Source organism: Benincasa hispida, chromosome 7 (assembly GCF_027475165.1).
Source record: "Benincasa hispida cultivar pf3 chromosome 7, pf3_genome.v1.1, whole genome shotgun sequence".
Taxonomy (NCBI): domain Eukaryota; kingdom Viridiplantae; phylum Streptophyta; class Magnoliopsida; order Cucurbitales; family Cucurbitaceae; genus Benincasa; species Benincasa hispida.
The window spans coordinates 4,295,745-4,311,876 of NC_143484.1; the positions used below are offsets into that span (position 1 = coordinate 4,295,745).

General features: G+C 33.3%; 1 protein-coding gene across 2 annotated transcripts in view; it reads right to left on the bottom strand.

The window, feature by feature from the left end:
• Positions 1-13,266, bottom strand: part of LOC120081788 (SNF1-related protein kinase catalytic subunit alpha KIN10-like) — a 95,967-nt gene extending 82,701 nt beyond the window's left edge. For both annotated transcript variants that reach the window (XM_039036950.2, XM_039036949.2), the window contains exons 1-2: positions 13,207-13,266; positions 12,820-13,023 (exon numbers count right to left, since the gene is read on the bottom strand). In XM_039036950.2, the coding sequence (XP_038892878.1) occupies positions 12,820-13,009 (190 nt within the window). In that variant the 5' untranslated portion in view covers positions 13,010-13,023; positions 13,207-13,266. The remainder of the gene's footprint in view (positions 1-12,819; positions 13,024-13,206) is intronic.
• Positions 13,267-16,132: the final 2,866 nt, after the last annotated feature.

The following is a 16,132-nucleotide window of genomic DNA, read 5'->3' on the forward strand; positions in this document are numbered from 1 at the left end:
CCTCTGTAGACCGATGAATGTCAAAGCTCGAGGTGGGTATGAATATTTCATCCGTTTTATTGATGATTATTCAAGGTATGGTCATATTTACCTAATGCATCACAAGTTTGATTCTTTTGAAAAGTTCAAGGAATATAAGGCTGAGGTTGAAAACCAGTTAGGTAAAACAATTAAGACACTACGATCAGATCGATGTGGGGAATACATGGACTTAAGATTCCAGGACTATATGATTGAACATGAAATCAAGTCACAACTCTCTACACCTAATATGTCTCAGCAGAACGGTGTATCTAAAAGAAGAAACAAAACCTTGTTGGACATGGTTCGCTCAATGATGAGCTTTGCTGAGTTACCTGATTCTTTTTAGGGACATGCATTAGAGACTGCTGTCTATATTTTGAATAACGTTCCCTCTAAAAGTGTTCAGAAACACCTCATGAGCTATGGAAAGGGCGTAAAGGCAGTTTATGTCACTTTAGGATTTGGGGATGCCCCATAAACGTGTTGGTGCAAAATCCTAAAAAATTGGAACATTGTTCAAAACTATGCCTATTTGTAGGTTATCCAAAAGAAACAAAAGGTGGACTATTTTATGATCCTCAAGAGAATAAGGTATTTGTATCGACAAATTCCATATTCTTAGAGGACGACCACATAAGAAGTCATTAACCTCGCAGTAGACTAGTATTGAATGAAATTTCCAAAAACGCTACAGATAGAGCTAACTCATCTACTAAAGTAGTAGATAAAACTAGTACATCTGGTCAGTCACATCCTTCTCAAGAGTTGAGAATGCCTTGACGTAGTGGGATGGTTGTTCATCAGCCTAACCGTTACTTGGGTTTAATAGAAACACAAGTTGTCATACCTGATGACGGCATAGAGGATTCATCGACCTATAAACAGGCGATAAAAGATGTGAACTGTGATCAGTGGGTCAAAGCCATGGACCTCGAAATGGAGTCTATATACTTCAATTCTATCTGAGAACTTGTAGATCAACCAAATGATGTAAAACCAATTGGTTGTAAGTGGATCTACAAGAGAAAACGAGACCAAGCCGGTAAAGTACAGACTTTTAAGGCTCGACTTGTGGCAAAGGGTTATACCTAGAGAGAGGGAGTGGACTATGAAGAAACTTTCTCTCCCGTTGCCCTGCTTAAGTCGATTAGAATAATCTTATCCATTACCACCTTTTATGATTATGAAATTTGGCAGATGGATGTCAAGACAACCTTTCTAAACGGAGATCTTGAGGAGAGTATCTATATGGCTCAACCAGAGGGGTTTATTGCACAGGGTCAAGAACAAAAGGTTTGTAAGCTTCAGAAATCCATTTATGGGTTGAAACAGCTTCTAGATCCTTGAATATAAGATTTGATACTGCGATCAAATCTTATAGCTTTGAACAGAATGTTGACGAACCTTGTGTTTACAAGAAGATCTTAATTCTATTATAACGTTCTCAGTTTTATATGTTGACGATATTCTACTCATTGGGAATGAAGTAGGTTACCTAACTGACATCAAGAAATGGCTAGCAACGTAGTTCAAAATGAAAGATTTGGGGAATACGTAGTATGTTCTCGGGATTCAGATTATTCAGAACCGCAAGAACAGAACATTAGCCATGTCTCAAGCAACTTATATAGACAAAATATTATCTAGGTATAAGATGCAGAATTCCAAAAGAGGTCTGTTACCTTACAGATATGGAATTCATTTGTCAAAGGATCAATGTCCTAAGATACCTCAAGAGGTTGAGGATATGAGACGCATTCCTTATGCTTCTGCAGTAGGGAGCCTGATGTATGCAATGTTATGTACTAGTCAGTAGGTATCAGTCCAATCATGGATATGATCATTGGACTGCCATTCAAAATATCCTCAAGTATCTTAGGAGAACAAGGAACTACATGCTCGTGTATGGTACTGAGAATTTGATCCTTACTGAATACACTGACTCTGATTTTCAAACCGATAAAAATGCTAGAAAGTTTACACTTGGATCAATGTTTACTCTTAACGGAGGAGCAGTAGTGTGGAGAAGTGTGAAGCAAAACTGTATTGTGGACTCCACAATGGAAGCTGAATACGTAGCTGCTTGTGAAGCAACAAAGAAAGTAGTATGATTGAGGAAATTCTTGACAGATTTGGAAGTTGTTCCAAATATGCATTTGCCTATCACCTTATATTGTGATAATAGTGGTGCAGTTGAAAATTCAAGAGAACCAAGAAGCCACAATCGTGGTAAGCATATTGAGCGCAAATACCCTCTGATCCGAGAGATTGTACACCGTGGAGATGTTGTAGTAACCCAGATATCTTCTGAGCAAAACATTGCTGATCCTTCTGCAAAGGCCCTCATGGCTAAAGTGTTTGAAGGTCACTAATAGAGTCTAGGTCTACGAAGTTTGTAAACTAGGACAAGTGGGAGAACTTTTGGGTATATGTCCTAGTTTATTGTATTCATATGTTTATTGTACTCATATGTTTATCACTTAAATTCAACATTGTGATATTAAGAACAGAACATATGTTTATTGTCCATTCATATGTTTATTGTACTCATATGTTTATCAAGAACAGAACATAGGGTGCAAGACGGAATTCACTCCTACCCGTTATAGGGATAGTAGATAGGTTGTTCCCTTTAGTACTAAATCCAGGTCTTGAACAAGGGGCCCCACCCTATCCTTGGCCCGAGAAGGATTCGGTTTATAGGTTGGACCTTAAACCAATTGTTCATTAGAGGATTAGTGGAATTTTAGGAACAAGATGTAGTCTTGGGGGTAAAACGATTTTTATGACCCAGACGAGATTACGAATAACCTGTGAAGGATTAGCTTAATAATCATGGTTATATCAAATGGACACAAATATATCTATAGTGAAGGGAGTGCAACTACGGGACTATAGTGGAATGACCCGTTAGTTAACGAATACTGATTAGCTCCGTCTAAAGAGTTTAGCAAGCTAATCTCGGATCGTTAGAGTCCATGATCTATAGGTTCATTAGGTTCCCCTACTAGCTCATATGGAATAAACTTAAAACAGTATGGTAAAATAATTCGAATTGTTCGCATTAGGTGAAGAGAGAGAACCAACAAGTATATGTGATATAGTGGTCGGAATTTTCAGTTTAGAGATACAACTTTAATATTTAAATATGATTTAAATATGAAGAATATGATACATTCATATTCGGAAGCTCGAAAATGATGGAAATGGTCAAAGATGTAAAAATCAAAGAGTTGACTTTTGACTTTGAAAAGTCAAACTTTGACCAACCTTATATTCAAATGTGATTTGAAATTCGAGAAAATGAATGTGGATTCATGCTCGAGAGGTCAAAATTAGACAACACGAAAAAAAAACATAAAAAGTCAAAATGTTCACTTTTTGGTCAAAATTTGACTTTGACCAAATGACTATTTTGCCCTTTGACTAAAGTTAGTGGGAAAATCCAAAATTTTGTTAGATAATTCCACTAACAAAATAGTGGGCTAGGTGTTGGCTTACAGTGGAGACATTAAGCCCACTAAGATAGTGGATTATAGGTGTTGGGTTTTTATGGATTTGGTTCATGCAATTATTGCATGGTTTTTTTTCTATAAAATGGGCTTTTGATTTTAAATTAAAGACTTTTGACAATTTGCCAATTTTTTTTTTAATTTGGGCTGGAAAAAAACCTCTTTTCTGTGTGTAAATTTTAAAAAGAAAACCCAAACCAAAACCCAAATTCATTCCTTTTTTCCATCTTTTTTCTCTCTCTCTCGGGGTTCTTCATCCACCGGGTCCCACAATCCGGTTTTGAGTCCAGAGGATAGTAGGTCAACTCTAGTAGTGTTCTAGAAGAGTTCGGGTCGAGATTCGACGAGGAAAAGCGTTGTTCAGGAGCTACAAAAGTTGTATCTCATCCCTTTTTAATTACTGTTTTTCCTTCAATTACATGCATAATTTCGTTTTAATTAAAAGAAATTAGCGTGTAATTAGACATATGAGTACAATAAACATATGAATACAATAAACTAGGGCATATACCCAAAAACCGGACGATTGTTCCATCGCCTTCTGCCTCTGTTGCGCCAGTTTCCACGTTGGTTGTTGTTATGCTGTTGAGAAGGTCTGCTGCCATTGAACTGACTCTGGTTTGATTTTTTATTTCCTGTATTGGGATTTTTGCTGGTGGTCATGTTGATGGAGGTGGATCCACTGAATGATCTAGTTTTCTAAGTGTTCTAATGTTCGAGTTGTTTTAAATAGATTAGAATTTCTAATTGAATATCGGTCCACTTAACATTAATTTTTCCTTGCATTGTTGCAACGAGTGGGTTGTATTCTTCATCAAGACCCAACAACACTTGAGAAATCAGAGCCCATAAGGCAACTGGACTCCCTACTTGCTCTAGGTTGTTTTCGTGGGATTTCATGGTTCATAGGTAGTCATTCACCTTCATTGACCCATTGCGAATGGATTGAAAAACTTGCCTTAAATAGTCTTCCTTAGCATGGGATTGAACTCCAAATAGCTCTTATAGAGCATCCCATAGCCCTTTAGCAGTCTCGTGACTCGTAACTTATGTGGCAACCTCTGAAGTCATGGAGTTATAGAGCCATCCCAGAAGAAGTTGATCCATTGCTGTCCAGGACTCATGAAGTGGGTTAACAATGGTCTGGGTACAAGGCACTGAGCTTGACTCCCCCGACTCTTTAGCTTCTGTGAGTAGTACCTTTGGGGTTGGCGATGGCGTGATGGTTGCATCGTTTTGTTGGACAAACATAGGTGGGCATATTTTCTCTCCGGTGAGGTAGCTGAACAACTTATAGCTTTTTAGAATGGGGAGGGTCAGGTTTTTCCAAAGAAGAAAGTTGCTTTTGTCAAGCTTGATGGAGGTGATTTGGTATAGGAGTTGGTTTAGGGGCGGATTGCTATATGTAGGGTTTGAGGCTTGTCCACTTGAGTTGATTGAAGGGAAGGCGTTGGCCATTGCTACTCTACTACCAAGTTGAATTTTCAGTGTTGAGAGTAAGACAGAGGGAAGAAGGAGAGATACTCAGACCATTTAGTAAGAGCCTTTTTTGTATTCTCCAATATATTTCCACACACTTTACATTTGAGGTATCATATCCTCTTTATACAAGGGAAGAATAGTAAACCCTAAAGACTGAGGGGTAATATAGAAAATTTACATGAAAGAATGAAACATACACAAGTGGTCACATGGCAAGCTTGGAGAGGGCAAAAGATAAATAAAAGAAACAAGAGAAATTGACCGTTTAACTGCTCCTTTCCGCTCGATACCTTGACAATAACTATGTACATAGGAGCTGAGCTAAAAAAAGGGGGGAAAAAAAAGACTAGTTGAGATAGAAGCTTGAGCCATTGTAAATCAGACTACAGAATCTTGACGAGGCTGTAAAAGATGGTGCTCCCTCTGAAGACTCAACAAAGATATAATAATAAAAAAAAGAAAATAAGCCATTTTTTGCTAATGAACGAAGACTTTAGAGGTACATAATTTATACCCCTGCATGCGCAACCCCAAGTGTCTGATCAAAACATAATCTAACGATGAGAGTGGTTTTTGAAGCGATCAATGGTTTACCTACCGCTCTTTACAATGATATGATTCCTGTCAACGTTCACAATCTTAGCATCACTTCAGCTTTGTTTTAGGCTTGCTCCGATATCCCATCAAAGTCAGGCTAGGGCTAGCCTTCAAGCTACCCCTGACCTGCTAGGGGAAGTTGGATGACAAACTAGAGGAACGACAGATGGTTGAATCCACACAGAATCGGCAGACCAAGTGAACACAACTTGAAACACGAAAGCGAAGAGTTGAAAGAAAGGTAAACTTATTTCATTACTAAGGCCCCATAAGCCAGAAACAATACAAAATGAGCCAAGCTAACTAGCTCGCAAATAGATAGAAGTCCACAAAAACAAGAAGAAAAGACTAAGTGTTAGGGTCTAGTCTACGAAGATGAAGAGCTCAGGATCTATCGACCATAGAATCACTCTCTCACTCAATGGGTTGATGATATTTGCTAGCGAGATCAATCCCCTCTGTAACACCCAATTGCTACTATTTTTATTTATTTTTAATTTTTAAATTTTTTTCATTATATAATTAACTTTAACTTTTTATTAAATTTTAAAATAAAGAAATGTTAAAATATTTTTTATTATTAAATTAATAAATAAAAAAAATACTAACTTGTTACCTAAAAAGTATATCATTTCATTAGAAATACAAAAAATTATTGATTTTAAATAAAAAAATTAAAAAGAAAAACAAATGAGCGGGGAATTTTTTCCCGTAGGGACCCGATCTCCGAACAGGATTCTCCGACCCCAACCCCGACTTCTCAAAACGGGAAATGGGGAGGAGAAGAGGATTAAAAATCTCCGCGGGGACGGGGACGGGGAGTACATCCCCGACCCCACCCCGTTGCCAACTTTATTTCCAAGGAAAAAATGATGAAAATTATTTTTTTATAAAAGAAAGAGGGGAAGGGACATAAAGCCAATTTATTTAAAAAAAAATCTAGAAATATTTTTAGAAACCCACGTTCTTTTGGGGAGAAAGAATGAGAAAGAGATGAGGGTGAGAAATAGAAAGGGAAGAAGAAGACCTTTTGGGGTTTTCTTGTTGCTACACTTGAAGAGAAGAGTAATATTAAGAAGAGTTCAACATTCGAGTAAGTTTTTAAATTTCCTTTTGCTTGAGGTTTTCTCTTGGGAGTGGAAATTAAAGAATGAGTTATTTTAGTGGGTTCTTCTTTTTCTTTTTTTTTTTTTTTTTTCCTTCTTCTTTTGTTTAAAGTTTTTCATGGGATCTAAATGATAAAGATTGAGTATTGGATGGTTCCTCTTCCTTAGGGTGAAACTCCAAAGCTTAGCTTAAATTAGGGTAATGTTAATGGGTGTTTGGGAAGAAGGAATTTAAAAGAGACCATTTGGTAGCTCAAATTTCAAGTTCTTCCTAAGAAAGAAGGACGTTGAGTTTCGGTTATGAAGAATATATTTTTTTTCTTTTAAAGATGGACACAAGTAAACTAATTGGAAACTTTGTTCTTAAATTATGGCATTGGTAGGAAAACTAGAGTTTAAAATCGTGAAAATGGTGACCCCAATTATTAAAGACCAATTAAGGATTTGAGCAATTTAGTGAAGCTTTTTTATGTTGTGGGTATTTAATAGTTACTAATGCAACGACGAAACCATTTCAAGTCAAGTAGAGATCGGGAAGGCTTATGATCCAAATTCCTCCTAAATGCTTTTACTATTAAAATAAAATAAAATTTTGAATTATGAAGATAATAACCTACGTTATCTAAATTTAGATTTTGATTTAGTATCCTGAAATTTAAAAGGATGAAATTGTAAAACTTTTAAGGTTTTACTTTGAATTGTTTTAGTAATATTGTTGATATATTCGTGATTATTGGAGAAAAATGTTTTATGATTTGTCAAAGAATTTATATATGTAACATTATTATTGGAATTATTATTCTTGAGAAGATTTGAGATTTTTTATATTATGTCCCAAAAAGAGCACAACTTTAGAATATTTTAAGAGTTAGGAAAGAAAGCATTGTTGGGGTCGATGTCCTAAATCTCGTAGGATCCTATAGTTTGTAAACATACTTGTGTGAACAAACATTATGCGATTTATAATATATGATATTTTATTCACTTCAGTCTATAAAATATTTGATATTTTAGTTGCATTAATCGCATACCAATAAATTAAGATCCATGGTTATCATTGTAACTTAAACATGTATGTGGAAACATCCAAGTGGATCATGTTTAAGTGATAACTTAAATGGTCTGTAGTATATGGATAAAGTTGGATACCTTATCCTGGTGACACTACGAGTATGACCTGCTTTGTAGATGTTACAAATGTTGTAAAGTGCTACAAATGATATGATCCTGATCATTCGTATATTAGATATGCGAGCGGGGATATTCTATACAAATAAGTTTTTATAAGATCGGACCACGAAATATTTAGTCTCATTATATAACACCGTTCATAATTGATACTTTCATTTCACTAGGATCACTATAGGTAACATGACCTTAATTCTGAGTGAGTTGTGAACTCCTACCTAAATATCTAAATATCTTTTTCCCCTGGACTTTTATAATGGGACTACAAACTTCAGTGTCTAAATATCTTTCCCCCCTCGACTTTTATAACTCATAATCAATTTATATTTTATTCTCTATTTTAATGTTGAGATCAATATAATGGTGTAGGGTTGTATGTTTTAAAACTCGCGGTTTGTATTGTTAAATATATTCTATTATCAAATATGTTAATGACATTTATTTAATAAAACTGTTGTTGAATATGTGAATTGCACTTGTAAGGATGAAATCTAATAAACTAAAGATCCATGGCTATTATATAAATACATGAACTTTATGTGGAGACATAAGAGTGAATCAAGTTCAGTAAATAGCCAGAATGGTCTATAGTACACCAGTAAGGCTAGGTACCTTATTAGGGTAACACTATCTGATGTAGCCCACTCTGTAGTTGTTATAATTTGTTGTAAAGTGCTACAAACAAAGTGATCCTGATTCGTTCATGTATTGACATGAGGAGCGAGGGGCGTCCTATGCAATAAGTTTGCATAAGATCGAACCAAGAAATAAGTCACTCTTACTTTATAATATTGTTTACTGTTTAAGTTTGACTATTTCAAAGCAATGACCTAGGTAACTTGACCTTAATCCTAAGTTAACTATGAACTTCTGTTTATTTGGGATTATCCTTAGATTTGCATGGGTGAGAGTTGGCTTAACAACGGCGGCTCAATAAGCCTCACATTTCAAGGGTATGATCAGGTAGATAGTTAGAGACATAGGATGCAAGATGGAATTCACTCCTACCCATTTTTAGGGATAGTAAAGAGATTTTTCCCTTAAATGTTGACTATGGGTTTTGAATAAGGGGCCCCAACCTCTCATTGGCTCGAAAGGGGTTTGGTTTAGTGATTGGATCACAAACCAATTGTTCATTAAAAGATCAGTCGAACTTAAGGAGCAAGATGCAATCTCAGGCGTAAAACAACTTTTGATCCAGTCATTATTACGAACAACCCGTGAAGGGTTGACTTACTAATCATGGTTATATCGAGTGGACATAATATATCTATAGTGACGGAAGTGCAACTACTAGACTTTAGTGGAGTAATCCAGTAGTTAACGAATGGTGGTTAATTTGGTTAAAGAGTTTAGTTAGTTAATCTCGAATCGTTGGAGCCCATGATCTGTAGGTCTATGAGGTCCCCCTACTAGCTCATATCGGAGTAAACCTTAGAATAGTGTGACGAACGAATTTGAAGTGTTAAAAATTCGGTTTTTGAAATAAAGTGTTAAATATATACGATATATTTAAACTAACGTTTAATTGTAAATTAAACATAAAGAGAGAGAAAATATGATATATTTAAATAAGATTTAATAAGATTTAAATAAGATTATGAATAGGGATTCATATTGATTGGGCTTAGTGTTAGATTTAATATTAAATTAAATTAATTAAATTATTTGATTAATTATTTAATATTAAAATTAATTTTGAAATTAAATGGAATTGGTCAAAATTACATTAAAAGTCAAAATTGTTGACTAGGTAAAAAATGTAATGAAAGTCAAATTGTTGACTTTTGACTTTGAAAGTTAAAAAGTCAAAACTTTTTACTTTGGACTTTGAGAGTCAAACTTTGACCTTTGACCATGTTAGTGGAAAGATTCAACATTTATGAGTGGGAAATGCCGACTTTTGCATTGCTAAATGTTGTCTTCAATTGAAAACACTTGCCCCATTAATCCCACTTTGAATTAGTGGATTTTTTATTGTCAAATTCTCATCCAACTAAAAATTGCATGTTTTGCATGAAATTGTCTTTAAAATGAAGAGCTTAATGAATTTTAAAATTCTTGGCCAAGTAGAAATTTATGAGATTATGTGATAATCTCATAATTTTATCTCTCAAAGACTTAACTTTTTCCTCTTCAAATTAGTCACTCACTGGCTCCCACCATCTCGTTCTAAGACCAGAAAATAGTGGGGAAGACTCTCGTGGTGGTCTACGAACCGTTCATGAGGACATTGGAACTATATATTTTGGAGAAGACTCAAGCATACAAAGGTTGTATTGCTGCTATCCTTATTTACTTGTTTTAATTGCATGCTTATTCTTTAAAATTAACCTAATTAGAGTACTTTAGATCTATTTTTTCTTCCGTTGCGTATGTGTCTGTTCCATCAAATGGTTCATTCTAAATAATATTATGAGGTTAATTTCCAAAGACTGTACTTTTGGAAAGGCTTTGTTGGGGCCTTTTCCTCACTCAAGCATAGTTTTCAAAAATAGATTGGGGATTTTTGAGGATCTTTGAATCCCTAGACTCATTTCTTTAAAGATCATCACCCAAAATTTTGGAAAAGCGTAGAAGTTATTTACTTCTACCTTGTTGGATAACTGCAGGTAAGATGTGGAACAGGTGAACCCTTTATTTTATCCATTGGTCTGGGAAGTTATTTTGAATATTCTCCTCTGTCAGTGGTTGGGAAACGATAGGTGGTTTGACATTATGATATGTGCAGAAAGTATTTGGTTAAGTGTGGCAATCATCACCATTCCTCTAGTGTGAGGAGATGGGATAGTTGGTGGAGAAGGCGTTTCATAATTTTTTTTTTTTATCGAATAGTTATAATCTTTGTGGACATCATATCAATACCTCTCCCTTTTGTTAGGAGTGTGAGATGAGGTCGAGTACACTAACTGTACTCTGATTTCTTGTGAGCGAGCTAGATCAATTTGGAAAATATTCTTACTAGTTTGGAATCATGTAGACTTTAGGAGTTTTGATGACGGTTTGTGGGTAAATGAGTTTCTTCAATGTCGGAGTGTGACCTTTGCCCTCACATATGTCGGGGCTTGGGCTATATGGGGGAATCAAAATAAGTATTATAATCGAAAACTATTGAGCTCGATTTCTTTTAAGTGTGTGTGGATTGTGGATAATCTCGATACTTATTCGATTCTATAACACCATTATATGAGGTTAGTCATAGGGTGTATTTCTTAAGTTCTTTTGAAATACCATAATCCTCTATTATGTTGAAACATCTTGTCGTGAGGGGGAGGTGATATTGTTGTATTGATACGATTTAGGCCACTTCGTTTGGTTTTAAGGCAATGACATTGTCCCTAATTTGTGTTGAGGCTGAAGCTGTTATCTACAAGTTTATGTTTTATACGAAGAGGTTGGGACAGGAATTCTCATGTTTTGGCCTGTCATGGCTTATCGTCTGTTTCGTGTTTATGATTTTTTTTTTTTAAATATTCTTTCTTCGTTGATTTCAAATTAAAAAAAAAAAAGAATATTCCTAATTTTCTTATCATTCTTCTTTAGATCGAAAAAAGGGTTATTCAAACTTGTCTTAAAGTTAAAAGAGCATGAATTGAATCTTGCTACATAGATACATAGGTCTAGGTTTGTATGTACCATTATTTTAAATTAGCACTTAAAAGTGATCATAATAAATATTAGTTTTTAAATATAGAAAAATAAGTCGAATTTATTTATAAATATAACAAAATTTCATTATTTTTTTATTAATGACAATGATATTTTACTATTTTTAGAAATATTTCTAACGATTTTATCATTCAAAATCAATTACCAAAATAATAATATATGAAATGTAGTATCCATACTTTTGTCTTAATTAAATATTAAGTTTTTATTAAAAATAAATTATCGTAAGAATAATATCAATGGACGTTAGAAACAAGAATATCAATTCCCAAATGAAAGAATAAAGATAAAATTAAAAATAATAATTTAATATGTAATGAGTTTTTTTTTTTTTAATTGTGATTTGACTTTCGAATATATTTTCAAAATCCTATTCTCAGTTGTATACTTATGTGGACTAATTTCAAATAAAGTTTCTAGTATGAACATCTATTTATTGACATTTTGAATAACTCATTTATACAACATTTATTTAATTCAACATTTCATTACCGGATGCATTTAGAATAAAATAAAGTATACTTCTTACGGAAGATAAATCATTTGCTTATAACCATTTTTTTATTTTTTTATTTTTTTGAAAAGTTGAATTTGATTGTAAAATGAATTTGTGACCATTAGATTTTACACTTAATCCTAAGATCAATTTATGGTCGTTAGATATTTTAATATTTCCCAATGTCAATTTCTGATCATTAGATATTTCATATTGTCAAATACGAATTTCTATATGAGTGGTGATCAAATTTATTTAGATTATAAATCGAGGGATATCCATTATTGAAAAACCATCTCAAATCAAGTCAGTAAGATGTGAGAAAAAATAGAAAGGTTTTTTTAGAGAATAATTTCTTCTTCCTCTATGAAAAAGAAAGTTTCTCACTCTTATTTTATATAGTTGCTCGTTTTTTTTTAGAGATTTTGTACATATAAAATCACTATACGATATTCTATCTTTCTCTTATCCATAATTATTCTTCTTCTTTTCAATCTAATTAAGCCACAAAATCCTTCTACAACACTACTGGACATATAAATATTTTTACTTTCTACTCAGTTTCAAAAGCCAAATCTACTAGTTAAAAACTTAAAAAGAAAAGAAAAAAGAAATCTTTAAAAACATGGTTTTTTTAAAATCGATGAAATCCATAATAGAAAAATTGAGAAGAAATATAAAAGTAAAAATCAAACCGTTACGTGGCAGACAAATGGTAAATAAATAGATAACGAAGAAGAGAAACCTTTTTGTTCGAGACCCATTTTTGCAATTTTGCGATGGTTGAGGATCTTGATGGCAACTTGATGTCCAGTTAATTTATGCCTTGCAGCCTTAACTTTTGCAGTTGAGCCAACTCCAAGAATTTTTCCAAGCTTGTAGTTTTTGAGAAAAACCTCAATGCTTTTGTCTTCATATTTACCCACCTTCTCCATTTTTCATATACCACCTTCAAATTAATTGCAAATTAGTCCCTAACTTTTCCATGAATTTTATTATGTATATACATACTTAACAGATACAAATAATTGAAGAAATTAAACATGATCAAATTTATATAATCCACGATATTAATAAATAAAAAAAGAAAAAAAAATCAATAATTGTAGAAAAATAGGAAAGAAAGTGGAACCTGTGGTACAGAGAAGAAACAGCAGATTGTTGTTTGATAGCCTGCGGATCTCTGTATTTGCTCTATGTATGTATTATTGGGGACTCTCAAGGGTAATTTGGGTAATTCACATTTGATTAAAAAAAAAGAGAGAGAAATTCTCAATGGAGGATGGAGATTTTTTTAATTTTTATTTTACTTTATTTTATTTTTTTGTCTTTTGGAATAATTTAACCACGATGTCAAGTTTCAACCCTCTTTTTTTTATTACTTTCATTTAAAAAAAAAAAAAAAGAAAATGATGTTTATTCAAAGTAATTAGTTAATCAATTGTATTTTAACCTTATTCTAATTTAATATTCTACCGAGGGATGTTTTTGTTTCTATTTTTTATTCTTTTTTATGGAACGGGTCAGATTATGACAAATGATTGACGTCATATTTGGTAATTCATTATAATTTGAAAATAGGAATTTAAAAATAAAAAACTCAATGAAAATAATAGTTTGTGCTTTCATATATGTATTTGACAACAATTTTAGAGATTGAATCTCATTTAAACAATAGTTGAAAATGTGTTTGATATAACATATTTATAAATGGAAGATTTTCAAAAATAGAAAAATAAAGGAAACTATTTGCACAAAATAGCAAAATTTTAATCTTCTTTGACAAAAGTTGATAAAGACTGATAGAAGTGTATAATAATATCTATTAGTAATAGAAATTGATAGGAGTCTATCACACTTTGCTATACATATAAATTAATATGAACCAATCTGATGTCTACTTTTTTGCTGTTTGATCAAGAAATTGTAAGAGCCATACATTTATATATGTAAAATTTTATGTTATTGGTATATAAAGTCGCATTTAAACGTCTGTAGGATTCATTGGTGATGGTAACTAAGCAAAGTTTTCTACTTAAGAAAAAAAAAATTGCCAATTTCAAACTTACTATAAAAATCATTATTTTTGAGACTTCCGAAGGAGAGGCTTTGTTACTGGGATAGGCATCCGAAAATTGTCCAAAATAACACTCAAATTTTGACATTACAAAAATAACATGATTTCTTAAAATCCTTTAAATGAGTTTATCTCGAACTTTCTCGGTTAAGATCATCCTCGAGATTGAATCTGAAATGTTAAGAATTCAAATGGTGCAGTCGTGTGAAAGGACAAAAATACCCTTAATCGAAAAAACTCTTCATCTAAAGAGAAAGTATGTCAGTTCCTCACTTCGTCCGAGGTCTCCCTTCACTTTGAAATTTTGTTGACATCAAAATTCGTTGACATGTCTACAACATATACATACTCAATATTAACAACCGCCTCAGATATATCCACATCCTCCCTATTTAATAACTCATCCATATCTTCTCCCAATTCTTACAGAAATACATTATCATTCAATGGTCTTAATGATCACATGTCATTCGAAACCATATTGTATTCGAAAATAAAATCAAGGTGAGATGGAAATGGGGAACATTTTGAGCCATTTGAACTGGAAATGACAGGACCGTATTTCTAGATTTATTGACTTCTACTATTGATAACTTCAACACCAAAAGAGTCATTTGAAACACATCGTCATCATTTAAGAAAAAATGAAGATTTTTTTTATTACTAATAAAAAAAAGCAGATACATTCCACCTAAATTGTACAAACACCTTATAACCAAATCAAACTCAATGGAATTTATCCCACTAATTCTATATATTTCCCATAAAAACTTCTCATATGTTATTTCAACGTCTACAATCAAACCTAGGCCCACTACATATTCTTTCTCATTCTCCTTCCATTTGTCCCTGAAACAAAAAATATATGCTACATCCTAAACATTCATACAGATTTACAAAAAAACTTATTAAAATCATACATAATCTCGAGGAGTGTACGTAATCTCGATGAGAAAAGTATCAATATCTCGTCCGAGAGTTCAAACCCTACTCTAAATCTCAAGTAAATATAATCAAACTCAACCAAGATTATTGAATTTCCATAAAAAAGGACCACGAAAAAAATATCTATTGGGCTTAATAACATGCAATTAACAAGCAAAATACATTTATAAAAGGCAATATCTTCTCTGCGTCGAACTCCCTTCGACGCATGGCCCATGCGTTAGAGCTTTCCCTGCGACACTTCTTGATTATGCGTTAGCTTTCTGTAAAGATCTTGTAATATAATGCGTTAGCGCCGCAGTATTTAGTAATAAAACTTCTTTTGCATGAGTTTGCTAATGTTTGAGTAATTCCATGCGTTTCTACTAAAAATGGGGAGAATTTATCATTAAAAATCTTAGTTGTTCCAACTTAAGAGCAAAAATAACTTGTATTTCTACAAGTTATCACCAACCCCAAATTTGAACAATGCTTGTCCTCCAGCATTTCAAAATAATTCTTTGTTATCTCTTTTGTCTTAAATGTGCAAAGTTCGCCTCTCATCATATTCAGTCATAAGCTTGAGATAAATGTTTGGAAAATGTAACTCAAATTGACTCTTTTGTAAAAGGACTAATGTTTAGTTTCAGATGCAGCAAACCTTTTGTCAACAACTCCTTTCGTTTCTCAAAACATTCCCGTTTTTTCTAAACCAGCAATGCGTTAGATTCTCTTTTTAAGATAAATTTCGGATAAAAAGAAAAAAAATATGAATTTTCAATTACTCATGCGTTGTTCTAGGTATCTCACTTTCCTTTTGGCTTGCCCCCACGGGTGTCATGCGAGCATCCAACTACGGGTGAGAACCCTTCACAACTAAACTCATATATAATATTCGTGCGTTTCAAGATATCATTTCTTCATAATAGATAGAGGAGTTCTATTGGACACGTTGGTCTAGGAGACTTAACTTCGTTTTGGCTTGCCCTTACGGGTGTCATGCGAGCATCCAACTACGGCTAAGTGCCTGTTCCAACTTCTTAACTCATGCTACTTT